A 14,786-nucleotide genomic window follows, 5' to 3' on the forward strand; every position below is an offset into this window, starting at 1 on the left:
AATTAAGTACAGATGACAGGTTTCTGAAGAACCTCAACACTTCTCTGCACTAAGAAGACAAGCAACATTATTTTAATATTCATTTCCTAAGCACATTATGAAAAAGTTTTCAGGAGTTTGATAAAAGCAACTTATAAGAAAATGTTGCCTATAATTTGTTTTTAGATACACACAGACTGTAGTGGACTAGCCCAGGTTATATACTTCAATTGAAGCCTTATCTAAAAAGGATGCTTTAATTAAATGAAAAGAGGTGTTCTGTGACAACTTTTTAAAAGACAAAATCAGCTCCTCTTTCCCCCTAAGTCCCAGTCCTTTCACATCAAATTACAAAGACAGTAATATAAGTACACCTGGGAATGTGCTCTCATCTGCCATAAACTGTAATGCTACCATTAACTAGCTCAGCATTGGAGCCTCATTTAAAAAATGAGAAAAAGTTAGAAGCTTAAATCTATATTTAGGTGTCTGACAACCAGGCTCAGTTTTTGAGAGTGAGCAATTAGAAGTCTCTTCAGAGCTGCTGTGAGCACTCATCAATCTAGATGAATAGGCCACTTGAGGAGCCTCTGCCTCTCGGGGACAGAGACCCAGCAGATGGCTGCCCGTAGGTGACTCCTGTGAAGAACCACGATGGAATCAGCATTCTCTAATTACATTTCTTAAAAAGGCTAAAACAAACTTGTAACAGCAGTTCTTATGCCAGATTGGGTAATATCTGTTTTCGTGCAGCCACTGTAATGTTGACTGATTCCATACTACGTGACCTGGCACACAAATATGACCTTGCCCCTCTGCCCCACCAGGAAGCTCTGGCTGCGATGCCACACATCTACAGTGGTTACAAGGCAAATCCCCTTCAGTACTCACATTAATGAGAAATGATTTGCTATTGAGGAGGTTGGAGAACTGATTCAAAGCCTGCTCCACAGTCTGCCGCCTGGCCTCGGGAATATCCAGCTTCCCCGTAATCATCACGTCTTTCTCTCCATCTTTGGAGGGCAAGAAGAAGACTCTGTCCGTGTAGGTTTTGTAGTCCAGTACTGGAATTCCAGCTTCATTGATATCATTTGTCTGATCCTCCATCTCTATCATTAGGTCTGGAATATGCAATACAGTTTAAAGGTTCATTTAAAACAAGCCTGCAGCCTTTTTAGGCAATGCAATCTCTTTGGGTACCTTGCACTGGAGAAAAAGCAACTCAACACCAAAACCTCTATTTCGTCTCACATTTTCTCTTTCTGTTTTTACCAATTATCCTGTTAACTATGACCACAGTTAATCCTATGGTGACATGAGGATAAACTGCCTTTAGCACAGATGGTTTCCTTGTTGCTGCCTTAATGGATGTCTGGGTGAGTTCATATATAAGAACACAGGACCGTAGTGCAGAGCCAAAAAAAGGCACCGCAATATTGCAATATGGGTTGGTTTATTTTTTTTTGCCAATGCACATTCTACCCCCTCTGAATCTAGGAAGTAATAAAATTCTTTTAAAAGACACATAGCAATCAAGGAAAGAAAGGTTTAAAGTGTAAAGCATGCTAATTTAATTGGAAGGAAGGGGCTGGCAGGAAGGAAGGTTAACTGATTCATTGAAATTGACGAAAACATTTCTGTGGGACTCAAAAGCTCTGAAGTTCTTAAAAGGGACAACAATTAGGCAATCATCCTTTGGAACAGCTATTCTAGCTGAAGGCTTTCCAATTACCCAGTGTTGCTGATTGACTACAATACCATGTTAATACAGTGACCTGTTGTCTCTGTAGTTTTATTGCTTTTATTCACCAATTTACCTCTTTGTTTTATAGCATTCAGCAAAGCTGAGGGAGAAAGCACCTTGTGGTTTCCAGCTTTGTGGTATTTTTACTTCCTCCCTGTTGTCCCTTTCCTTGGCTGTCTTTGGTCCCATGTACTTTAGAGTGCACTTCGTGCTGTTGATACTAGAGCTTCACAGTATGAATCCAGAACGTGTTTTGAATTCAGTTTATTCCAGTGAACTGGAATACCCCTTGGATGTGCATTCTACTTCTCCAGTATTTGTGTTTAGCGGAGCAGAGAGGAAACTTTCAATCCAACACGCAACAGGAGCCTATAGCTCCCTACTAGGAGTGTCAGCAAGAGAAAGTCACCTCCTCTTTTCAGGAACATGTATGAAGTTCCATGGGAGAGGTGGTGAGAGGGAGGGCTGTTAACCGTGATCAGTCCTTTCGTGGTTCAAAATGCAGTTTGAAATGAAGGCTGTTAGGGAATAGTTCTTGATTCAAACATGTGCTTCTGTTTTGTGTCCAGAACCTGGAAGGAGTTGGTTTTCCAGACAAAGCAAGCTGGTACAAGAAAAGAACATCCTGTCCCAGAAATGCTAGAAAAGCAAATCTGGGAGAGGCTTCCAGCATGGCCAAAATCTTTCAGATACCCTTAGCTTCTTAAATTAATTTCAAACTCTAACCTGAAACTGCTGTTCAATTCAGTCCTGCCAGCCACTGTCAATACGAAATACTCAATTTCTCTTTAGAAATATAATGTGGATTTTTTTTGTAGAGATTTTTTCAACATGACCCAATGGCAAGTGTAATTCAGATAATGAGGTGACATTTCATGCTAATCATTTAGGCCAGTATTTGCAATGTTTGCACTCAGATGCCTAATTTAAGCATTGCAATGAGTAGTTCAATGTGTAAAAATGCTGAGCCTTCACACCTCCTGCTGCCTTCCCTAGGATGATGCCTCTACATTTACACAAAACAATTAGTTAGCTCCTCAAATCAAGCTTAAGGTTTTCCCACGATAAATTAAGGCCAAACTACTATTTGTTTCCTGCAAGCTTTCCAAATTAGCCCTTTGTATGCTTATTGCTGCAAATAAATTTTGCAGGTCTGAAAACAGTTTTTAATCATAGAATCACAGAATGGTTAAGGTTGGAAGGGATCTTAAAGATGATCTAGTTCCAACACCTGCCACTAGACCAGGCTGCATACAGCAATTGTACCAAATACTAAGTACATGGTTAGTTACTATAAAATATCCTTACCTCCATATCAAACACCACTCACATTAATGGCTTTAAGTATCACCTACATGAACTAGTTTCTATCTGTCTTCCAGTTGCTGACTCTGTGCTTCCTTTAGACTATTTCCTTCAATAACTTCAGCTCCCTATTTTATTTTATTTACAGCTTTCATATAAAATAGCTAAATATCTGCTGTATGTCAATGTTAGTAACAAGAATACTAAGATCTACTAATTATTTGTTCCCAGATGACAGCTTTAGCAAGCTAGCACCATTGCTCCAGCCCATCTTCTGATTGCTCAAGAGGACCCACAGGAGTGAAAATATCTGTCATACCTGTGAATTCCTTCTTGCACCGATCTCTCACACTCTCCTCCAGGCCTTCAAGTTGTGATTTAATTTTTTCATACTCCCGTTCTGCTTGTTGGCTCTGGCGTCTTTATGGAATAAAGGTAAGATTTTAAAAGTTACAAACTGCAAAAGTAAGTAAGTAATTTGCAACCGCTCTGAGTGAAGGACATTTTCCTGGTTTTGATTTCTTTCTAAACCCTGGCAGCAGAAAGAGAACGGAGGAGGAGAACAGGAGCAGTGGACCAAGTCTTCATTCCATGCAAACCAACCTAGCACCACCACAGGCCTGCTGCTTCAAAGCACACTTGGGCCAGCAATTTAAAATCCCATAAGCAGTAGCTACAAATGCTTTCAATCGCATATTAAGTACAGAAACTCAATTTGTACGTACTGAACAAAGACCGCTTGCAACACATCCTGCGCTGGCTCTGAGCCACCAGGAGTATGTCTGGAGCTGAACTGAGAAGGTTGCAGGAGGTCCACAGGAACATCAATGCTGTACAGCACATACTTCATCATTGCTTCGGCTATATTGATATGAGCCATAAGAGTGAAATCCTCCCCCTCGTGAGAGACCGTATGAGGCCTTCATTACTAACTTTAAAACTGGGCTAAGTAGGTCTCAAGTGAAATAAAGACATTGTTCTGTCCCTTTGTGAAGCATGAATTTCACCATTAATCATGAAATTTGTGGGTGGGTAACACTTATCTCAGCTGGAAAGGCCCAAATGACCCCTTAGCCAAATCCAAATTCATCCAGCTCAGACCTATTCTGCTGACTGAAGCAGCATAAACGGTGATGGATATGTATAAAGAATAAGTTACCTCCTTCACAAGAGGCACTCTAGCTGCCACGTATGCGTGCAACTCAGCCTGCAGTTGTGCACTTGGCAAGCCTGGGACCAATTGTTGTGCTTATATATAAAGGACGGACTGGGCTGACTGACACCAAGGAATTTGGTGTGCATGCGAGGAATAAATTGGTGCTCATACATATTTCCAGCTGTAACTGCCTTTCTTAACCCTGCAGCTCATAAAGAAGATGAAGATAATTTCTGTAGACTGAGCTGAAAAGAGTCAGGTAATACCTTGAAAGACAGCAAAACCACCTAATTAAAGGAACTTACCTGTAACAGATGATAGAAATGATGATGATTGCTATCATAGGAATAAGTACCAGTGGCAAAATAAGATTCAGTGGGATGTCACTCACACGTGTATCGTATTCCACCCTTCCAAGGATCCATTCCCGGAGTCCAAATTTCACCTAATTAGGTAAGCACAGACATTTGTCTCAAGAAGTGTAAAGAGGCAGTGCTTCACTTTCTTGGTTGCACTCTAAATTCTTAGGAATTCTCACAATTGAAATTCTAGCCCAAACTGCCAAACAAAGGGAACATTTCATACTGAATTTAGGTCACTAGCACTTTATTCCATGAACTGATTTTATTTTGCTTAGCAGAGGAAGAAAAATCCCCAGCCTGTCTTGCTACAATTTTACATTCCTATGTAATGAAGGTTGAAGACATTTGGCAGCTTGGGACCACACTTTATATGTGATGTCTTCTAGACAGCAGGCAGAAGCTAGAGGAAGAAAGAACTGCAAGGAGTTTCTTCACAGTACTACAACAAGTTTAAAGAACAAATTGCTTCAGTTAAAACGCACTGTACTGTATCGGTGTCACACATGGTATTAAATTCTATTGAAAAGGTAACCTACAATGAATTCAGGAAGGTTATTGATTGTATCTCTCTTCTGTCTTTTCTTTGGCTGAGGCTGTACTTCTGGTGGCTCACAATATAAGTCCGTTTCAGTTAGTGTTTTTATGTTGCAAGGCTCATCTCCCACAAAAGCCTGGGCCTCGTCTATCGTCATGGCTTTGTTCAGGTTACTGCCCTAGACAGAAAATACGAGACTAAGTCATCATTGCAAAGTCTTCGAAACAGGAAGCCCTGAGTTGCAGGTTTTCATTTGGATTATTTTTAGCAGCAGTGATTAGCACTGCAGAGCAGAATGGTTGGGAATTATGCAATTCCTCTCTTTTCCTTCCTGGTGTGAGAAGAGATGTTCCCTCTAGTCGTTGGGAGCTATATGGCAAACGGCACTTCCAAATGCCAGGCTCAGCAGGAGGGAGCATCCTTGGGAAACCCAAAGTATAGCTAAAAGATAGCAACTATCTCTCAGAAGGGGAGAGGGAAGGAAAGAGGAACTGACAATGTTCAACATCTAGCAGAGGTAAGGGACTCTACAAAGCATTTTGGGTATGGTACCAAACAGCTGTTAAGGATTCGAGAAAGGAAGGAAAAATTCCATAAGCACTTCAAGGACAAAATGAGCAACCACCATCTCTTGATAAGTTTACCTTTGCATTAATAAGTTTGTTGACTTGTTTTTTGATGCCATCTGTGAAGTTTTCAAAGGTTGGGTCTGCAACATAGGCAAAGGAGTGGCTCTCATTTTTTACAACCAAATGATAATGATCCATTAGAATAATAGTGGTAATATTATAGTTTTCTGGGTCTTCCAGTATTGGTGGGGAAGAAAAAACCACTGTGGTTTCATTGAGTCTTTTAACAAGCTTTCCTTCAAACTGTAAGAAACAAGACAAGAAGAACATGCATATTTTAGAGTCTGACTCATTCCTGTATATAATTGTTGATAACCTTAAACTGTAGAAATAGAACAACTAGATTTATATCCTCATCTTACAGCAGAAATAACATAGTATGAGGTATTTTCTGAAAATAAAACAAAACAAATTTGTTGATGGGTATAAATTGTTGATTCATTATGTTCTGGCAGCTGCCTGCAGAAAAACCTTAGGCTACAGATCAGTTTCCATTGCCTCCAAATTCTGTGGCTCTGGACTGTACTGGGTTGGTATCATTAAATTGCTCTAAGATTGAGGGGTTAACATGACAGCTTTAATCCAGATCATCTTCTGTACCATTAGGTATCTCAGGCAGATTCTTTTCTACTGACACTGTAAAATACCTCACTGAAATTCAATACAATTACTAAGTGAATTTCAGAATAAAATTTCCCAATTGTCAACCAACTACTCAAGGTAACAACAACTCAGTTAACCTGTCCTGTAACCCCAATTACACAAATGTTTTTATTCTAGAAACTCTTTCAAGTCATTCAGTAATATCAACAGCAAACAAACACTAATAGGAACCCTCAACATTTCTTCTATCTTGACATTCCCATGTAAGTAGAAGCAAACCAAGAAATTAGAGAAGTTTCTAGTCTTAACCATGAATGTGTGCTGTATGTAATGCTGACTTAAGATAATGTGCTGAGATGATACTGAGCATACGTAAGAAGGGGCTAAGAAATGTTGATAAACATTGACAAGAATGCTTCAGTGAACGAGTGGCTGTGTGGTTCTGAGCTACCAGCTGGGCTTAAACCAAAACAGTGCTAAACAGACTTTCAGGTTGTCCTGGGACCTAAGGTTATCAAGATAGTAACATCTTGTAATTTATGGCCTAAGAAACATACACAGTTTTCCTCTTAAAATTCTTTAAGGATATGGTTCTGATGGACTCAATCCAGATGGCTTTGGTATACACTTGAAGTTGAATCATGCATATAATACAATACGTGCACATGGATCATATGATAGTCTTAAATTGAAAAGTGAGCCTTAGAAAAAGTCTTTTTATTTTCTTACTGGGAGATTACTTTTAAACCCGCAATCATTGCATCAGACTGTGATCTTCATTAGATGAGTGGGAAATTGGTAATGTCAATTCTTAAAATGAAATGCAAGAAGGGTTCTTTTTTTTAATGTTATTTTTCACAGTTGTTGTGAGCATGCTACAGGTGGAATATGCATGAAGCAAGAAATAGAAGACTTCGCTCGTTGAGGCATAAGAAAATAAAAGCCAATGACTGTGTAAGGCTGAGTACTCAGCATTGTTTGGATTTGGTCCTGTTGCCGGTAAATCTCTAAAGTTTGCAGGGGGAGAAGAAGGAGAAAAAGAAAACTTAACCACTTTCCAATTCTGAAGTACATCCACTTCATCACTCAAAGCTTAATTCTTTTATCCTTATTCATATTGAATGATTAAAGCAGAGGACTGCAAGGTACAAATGAATGTAAGTGAAGATGGTATGAGTGGGCTTTTCTCCCACGGAAAGCCTGAACAGACCCAGAAATCTGTTCAATCCTTGTTCCACTCGAAGCCCAGTGAAGTCCAGTGAGTGAACTTAAATGCATTTTTGAACAGTTTATGTGTTATGTATTTAATGTGATGCCTTTGTGGGGAAAGAAAGAAAATTACCCTTTTGAGATTCATTTTTCCTGCTTCTGGACGCTCTGCATATACCACCAATGAGAAACTCTGGATGAGCTCAAAACCGGTTCCAGTTACTGTAATATTTCTCCCTCCACTGAAAGGCAGAATGAAAAAACAAGTCAAGTCATTAACAAACTACCACTAACAGTGTTTTATCCTGCACTGCTACTACTTCCACTGGAAGCACCTATATAAAGCCTATATGACAATTAGATATCCTACAAATGGGATTCCTGTAAAAGTTATAGATGACCACGGCATTTACAAGCAGTAATGTCAACTTCAAACTTCCACTTCAAACTTTTAAAACAGGGGAATAAAAAAGGTACAAATTGCTTTGCCAGTATTTGTGGCTTTTCACTGATGCCTATCTTTGTGTGCTTTACTTCTCCAATGTTTTTGCTAAAATCACTCCACCTACCACACATACAAAGGTGAGAGTTTATTTTCCACAGGTCTGTAGGCTCTTGGCTTCTCTATTTCCTTTCATTTGCAACACATTGTTCAAAACATAATTCATTCACATTAGAAGAAGAATGCACACAAGTGGCCAGTAGCAATTAAAGTCATCAAAGTAACATGAATTCAGAGGGATAGCAATCCTCAAAGCAAGCCATTAAAGTAAGCTTCAGTTTATATAGGGGGGAAAAAAAGAAGTATTTTAAATCCTGTGAGGTAAACCACTATTGATCTACCAAAAAAGCCCTCCAGGCCCCAAACCCACCCAAACCAAAAATTAAAGGCAAATTAAAAAAAAAAAATAATTAAAACCAAATCCTATTCTACATAAGTGACTACTCAATATTCAAGGAGGCAGCTACCAATTTCTCCAACACAAGTCACAGCCAATTTTACTTTTAATGCCATATTTGTACAGTCATGATATTCTTTTTACTGAAAGAATGTGGAAACATCATGATCTTTCTCTTCCAACTGTACCCCACTAAGAGACCAGAATACTAGGGAACAGCTGAGACTAATGTGAATTGAGGTCTCCAGTTCATCCCTGTATTGGTCACAGAATGACTTTCAAAACCAGAGGTATACTGCAAGGACTTTTATACAAATGATTTGCCATATTGCTACAAATATAAGAGTGGCACACATTTCTTTGGTTTCACAATTAGTAGTCGGTGAGCTTTTTTCCAGAAGGAACAGTTACCAGATGGGGTGTTAGCGAGTACCACATAGAAGAGAGCATACCTTTTAAAAGCATTATTGAACCCTGATCTAGATTTCCTAAAAAGATACTTTTTTTCCTCGTGGGACAAAGAGATGACAAGCCATAATTTTCCTCTGTTCCCAGCATACTTATTAAAAGCTGAATAGAAGAACTGTTAGAAACCTTTTCATTAGAAACCTTTTATATATGTTATCCTATGGGATAAGGATTTGTAAGTAACACAAAGATCATGTTGTCTGACATCATGCTGAAATGCTTTGAATCTCTTTCTTTGAGACATCTTCATTTAAAAGAAGCTCATTACCTTTTCTGGTTTCAGGATTTACCTTTGAAGTGGGGATTAAAGTTCAAAGGTAAACAGAATGCTTTTAAACATCAGCTGTGGTTAAGATCACAAACTCTACATATCTAAATGTGTGTATGGCTAGAATAGAGGAGTTTTTATTTCAAACAGTTCTACATGTAATAGGTTTATTATATATTACACATTTTAGCCCTATTGTAAATCAAGTTATGACAAACATTTCGTTACCTGCTGAAGCTATTTACTGGCAGGAACTTGGTGACAGTAGGATTCTCACTGTACAAAAACATCTGTGATACACTAACTATTGTGCCCCCATAGTTCATTGTGACTGGAACAGTTTCAACCTTGCTATTAGGTCCTGTAATGCAAACGATCTCATCTCCAAATTCAGTGCTAGATTGGAAAAAAAAAGAAGAGGAAACATCATCAGTTACTAACATTATGGTGATTTGTATATTCTTTACCGTAGTGCCCCAAAAGCAACAAAGCCTGGGCTCTACTTTTGGTAGGCCCTGAGTAGTTAGTCACAAGAGAAGACAACACTTTCCTCAGATCAGTTAGAGTCTTTAAAAAAAGATGTAGGATATGAAAAGGAACAGTGTACAAACACAAGGGCAATGCAATGTCAGCACATTTCATGTAATTCCTTTTTTTGTGGGGGAGAACAGGAAGAAAGGCAGCAATCAAAAAAAGGAAAAAGAAATGAGAGGAACAAGCCAAGGGGCACTAGAAGATTAAGATTTTATATGGAACCACTGAGGAGCTGCTGAGTGAAAGCAGGGGTGGGTTTGGAGCAGCCTTTCAAGCAGAGAAAGCTGAAACTGGAAAAACCTTTGGATATCCAAGTTCTCCCACTTTGGATGTTTATTTGGTGCTTCTCCCAGCTGGAGCCTCTGAGCAAGTTTCTGAAGGTTATGTGCAGAACCCCATTGCATGGGATGAGTCACAAAGAGATAGACAGTGGAACTGTTTAATTTCTAAAGGCCAGAAAAGGTTGGTGCTTTGTTAGAATACAGCTTTGTATTGTTATTTACTCAGGGTACATACACATTGCAAAGCTGGCTACCGACTGAAACTTGAACATCCTTCTTGGAACCAGTGGCCAGGTTTGTACCAGTGATGGTAAGTGTTGTTCCACCTGCTTGTGGACCACTTTGAGGTCTTATTTGAGAAGGATGAGGGTCCTGCAAAGAGAAGGTGGTCAAACTAATGAAGAAAATGAAAACAAAATTTACACCAGTATTAATTGGTATAATAGCTAAATTACTACCTGAAAAATAATAAAACTAAAATAATATTGGCCAAGTCTAAAATAAAACAAGATATTCATTGTTCATGCTGAAGGAAGAAGTAACAGATGATGTGAATGTACTTCTATTTTTCCCATACTGTGTTTTACATATATGAATTCATATAAAGGGCTTTAGACGAACTTCAATTCTCTATTTACAAAATGTAGTGTTAGCTGCCATTAGGTTTGTGAGAGCTTTGTGTTGGATTTCCTGTTTTCATACTTATTTTAAGATTTTTCTTTCTTTAGGCTGAATCTACCTTCACCTTTCCTTACCCTTCCTTATATTCTGTGTCAGCTACAGGAGACACAGAGCAAGGTTTTCAAAACTTGTACCGAACAGAAAGAATATTAAGATTCCCTTTATCTGGTAAGGCTCTTAATTGCAGTACAATTGTTACCCTATTCTTAAGCAATCAGCTTGAAAAGAAAGAAAATCTGAAAATGCAAAACTTTTCTTTAGGCACTTAGAACCTTGGAGCAGATTTCTTAAGACCAATTGAAACAACCAGACACGCTTCAAAATGGTTATGAAATTTGTTTGATATTTAAATTTCTCAAATAAGTTCCCTCCTTTTGTTCTCAATTCAGCCTTTGTTTCTGTGATTGTATTCCGAGAGCTATGACAAATACTATAAATTAACAGTGAGGGTTTTTCAGTTGAGAAAAGCATCCTTATTCAAGGCAACACTGAAGCTGCTGAATCAGGAGGCTGACCGAAGCCATGCGAGATGGGTTACCAGTTGGCTCCATGGCCCGGCCATGCCTGCAGACGTGCCGCAGCCCTCGCGTCAGGGTGGTGGCTGCTGTGCATGCAGGCACAAGGAGGTCCTGTGCAGGTGGCTGCCATGTGTGACACACACACGGGCAGGATGCCAGGTCCAAGCACGCGGCAGGGGCATTGCTATGAAGGACCCTGCACTTGCTAAAGTTTACCAGATCAACAGCTTAGGGAGGCTGTGTATAGATAATGCTTTTTCTGATGTGTAACTGTGCTTCTTCATCCATATTCAAACACAAGCTTTCCTTAAATGAGTCAAATAAGCAATCCCAGTCTCATGTATATTTGTAAATGACATCTGCTCTCCTCCTCCTTGTGCATAATCTTACTAAAATGGTTGAATGATAATAAAGTCCAGGCTTGTGGCTATTTGGTATGAAGTGTATGCAAACAAAGGAAGAGTAAACAAGTTTGAAAGCTTCCCTTGCTGATGAAGGTTTCCCTGATCACCATAAGACTGCACCAATCTCCCACTCTAAGGAGGAAAAACTGTGCTCAGAAACAGAGAGCAACAAGCCCACACCTTACTAGTTATGCAGCAAAGCCCCTTCCCCCGTGGTGTTCTGCTCAGGCACAGACTGCCATCTCTGTGACAGCTTACAGCTACATAACTGAGGGCCCAGGAATGGCGGGGGACGACGACGACACTGATGTTGTGCAGCTCAGCTCAGAGCTCAGTGAGTCATTGACAGGTTTTTAACGAACAGCAAGAATCCGTAAAAATGTATCCAGTTGACCTCATGGTTACATTACAAATTTGTTTTATTGAAGCAGGGATTTTATGGAAACACAGAGAACTCGTACTCGCTGTGCCTATTTTAGACTTTCACATCTGAGCAACTTCCCTCCGAAGGAATGCATCATGGTTCAGCACACTTCACAAATCCACAATGACAACTGTAATTTGCTCTCAAGTCATTGAGCTTTAGGAATATTCTTTAACACTAATTGGGTGTCAATTGCTTTTCTTCCCTGAGAGAAATCTGTTTGTAAACCCTTCAATCCTCAAGATGTACGTTGCTGGAACGTATGACTGCTCTCATGTGCTAACCTTTGATTTCATTTTAATTTAATACATCACTCAGGTTACAAGATTTTATGTAGGGAAGTGATTCAAAGTCATTTTAAAGCATTTTTTAAGCAAAAAGGAGCCTTGATTCAAAATAACAGAGTTGACTAAAACTTGCTCACTTAGGTCTATGTAACCCTCTCTGTGCATGCTCTTCTTTGGATTTAATTGCTTGCTCATTTAAGCTAAATTGAAATAAGTCACACTGGGGTAAATAAGAAGTTTGAGGGGGGGGTAGTTCTAAAAATCACACTTGAAGTTTAAATTAAACAAGTCTAGACATGTACTTCACAGAAAAACTCCTTTGTGCTTTTTTGTAACACAGTATGTTACTAAAAAATTTACAATCAAATTTTTTTATAAAATACACAGCCAATAAGAGTTTATAAAAATGAATCAAATACTTTAATACTTACCACATGGACAGAAAACCATACTTTTTAACAATTTCAAATTAAATCTTAATTCCTATAAATTGTTCAGCATGTTGGACCTCTGTATCACCCACAGTAGAACCCCACAGTACTGATTAGCTGCATAACATGCCTGGGATAGCTTTCAGATGAAAATATCCCCCAAGAACCACGAAAGAATCAGTACAGACAAATTCGCTATTGCCAAACCTCAGAAAAACTACTTAAAATTTGTAGCTTTTCCTCTAAATACTCCCTCCAATTAAAGCTGAGCCTCTAAGGACAGATGTGGAAAGGAAAGGAACAAGAAAAGGTTCTGAAGCATCATACACCACTGTTTCTTCATGTGAAACAACTGCCCTGTTAGAGCTCTGCTGGGTTATCTGATGGGCAACTGGCAGAGTGTCAGCTGGCTCTGCTGCTACCAACCAGTAAATATCAGGTGAGCCACGAACCTGAAGCTGAACCGTCCGGCACCATTTTCTGTGAGGGACCTTTTAGTGGTGGCCTACTTTTGCCTCCCTAGGATCAGGGATGTATAGATAACCAAACAGAGAAGTTATCTCCGACTAACATAGCTGCAAAGGGAAATGGAAACAAGTACCTATTCTGTTTTCCTCAGAAACTGCTTTTTATCCCAGCAAGACTCCAACTTGGCTGGAGCTTAAAGCCCAGCTACACCTGATGGGAGAATACACCACCCACACCTCACCTCATCCACAGCACAGGCACATCTTCAGGCTGAATGAAGAACCGGAGCCAAGAACCACTCCGGGAGCTAACACCAGTAGCAGCCAAGGAGGAAGTGGAATAGTTACGTTTAACCCTCATATTTTTTTCTGTTTAATTGCTGTTCTTGCAGCAGTTCCTCAAACCAGCTTAATACAAAATATTCATATTTAACCAATTTAAAGTAATTTTGCAAATACCAAGAGCTCTCCAGACACAAATAACGTGGATACCTCATAAAGATGATCTAATAAGGAGAAGCTCAACTACACTCTAGGTGCAGAGGAATTTTTCAGCATAACTGCTCAGACAAAGCATAGTAACACTTTGTTACTGTAAACTTGTCAGGAAAACGAGATGATTAATTTTAACTTGTTATTATCCTTTTCACATTTTTCCCCTTTCCCTTCCTTTAAAGGACCTACCAGAAAAAAATAAGTAGTTAAAATAAATTATAAAAAATTTGAACAATTTTAATAACAATTTTATTGCAAAACCAATGTGCTGTGAGCAAGTTTTAATGCTCTCCTAAAATATTCATGGAGGGCTTAAAGAACAAAGCTACCATGGCCCACCTGGTGGTCTTCTTAAGAGTACCAATAAAGAAAAAGAAATTGGGTCATCCAAATGCTCCAGCAGAAAGCATTTTTCAGAAATGCAATTAAGAAGATAGGATCAGCAGGAGAATGATATTCCACTGAATGCCAAGATAATTTGAAAAAGTGCTATCAGTGGTGGTACAAGCCTTCAACAAGAACCGTGTTACCTAAGGAAAAGGTAGCACCTTCCCACAGCTGACATGGCACTCACAAGTGGGACAGGGAGGTTCAGACCCTTGGATGCTGCCTGGTTTAGTCTTACACGGTCTTACCTCACACAGTCTAGAAAAGCCACACCTAACCCACAGCTCTACATTGCTTACCACAGCCCTGCATGACATTCCTTCTCCTTGCAGAGGAAAATGAAGGGCAAAGGGTAAATCCTTCACTACAAACCTTGTTTGAGGGATAATAAAAATGTTGCTTTATCCAAGAGGAAACTCCCTTTAGTTTGGACTCAACCCTGAGCAATACTGTTCAACCACTACAAACAGCACTGATAAACCTAGGACCTTGAGTGCTGCAAGATCAGTGATGCCACCTTTTCTAAAACCCCTCAAGGATTTCTGCTCTCCTTATTTATGCCCTTTTCTCATTTCAGTCTCTGAATCAGAAGTATGCCTGCTGTCATAATAAGTACCTTGCTTTCAGTTTCAGCCCTCTGCACCTTGGGATTTTTGCTGGCTCAGTCAGAAGGTGCCTGGGGAAGTCACACTTTCTGTAACATCCCAGCCCAGTGAACCA

The 14,786-nt window shown here is 39.4% G+C and overlaps 1 protein-coding gene across 1 annotated transcript in view; it reads right to left on the minus strand.

Moving 5' to 3' along the window:
• Positions 1-14,786, minus strand: part of PLXNB2 (plexin B2) — a gene marked incomplete at its 3' end in the record, with an annotated part of 76,299 nt that overhangs the window by 18,336 nt on the left and 43,177 nt on the right. The window contains 8 exon segments of the mRNA XM_010017675.1: positions 871-1,100; positions 3,348-3,448; positions 4,490-4,629; positions 5,083-5,259; positions 5,726-5,953; positions 7,656-7,764; positions 9,386-9,553; positions 10,208-10,344. Of these exon segments, the coding sequence (XP_010015977.1) occupies positions 871-1,100; positions 3,348-3,448; positions 4,490-4,629; positions 5,083-5,259; positions 5,726-5,953; positions 7,656-7,764; positions 9,386-9,553; positions 10,208-10,344 (1,290 nt within the window).

The sequence above is a fragment of the Nestor notabilis genome, unplaced genomic scaffold (genome assembly GCF_000696875.1).
Source record: "Nestor notabilis isolate BGI_N333 unplaced genomic scaffold, ASM69687v1 scaffold7167, whole genome shotgun sequence".
Taxonomy (NCBI): Eukaryota; Metazoa; Chordata; class Aves; order Psittaciformes; family Psittacidae; genus Nestor; species Nestor notabilis.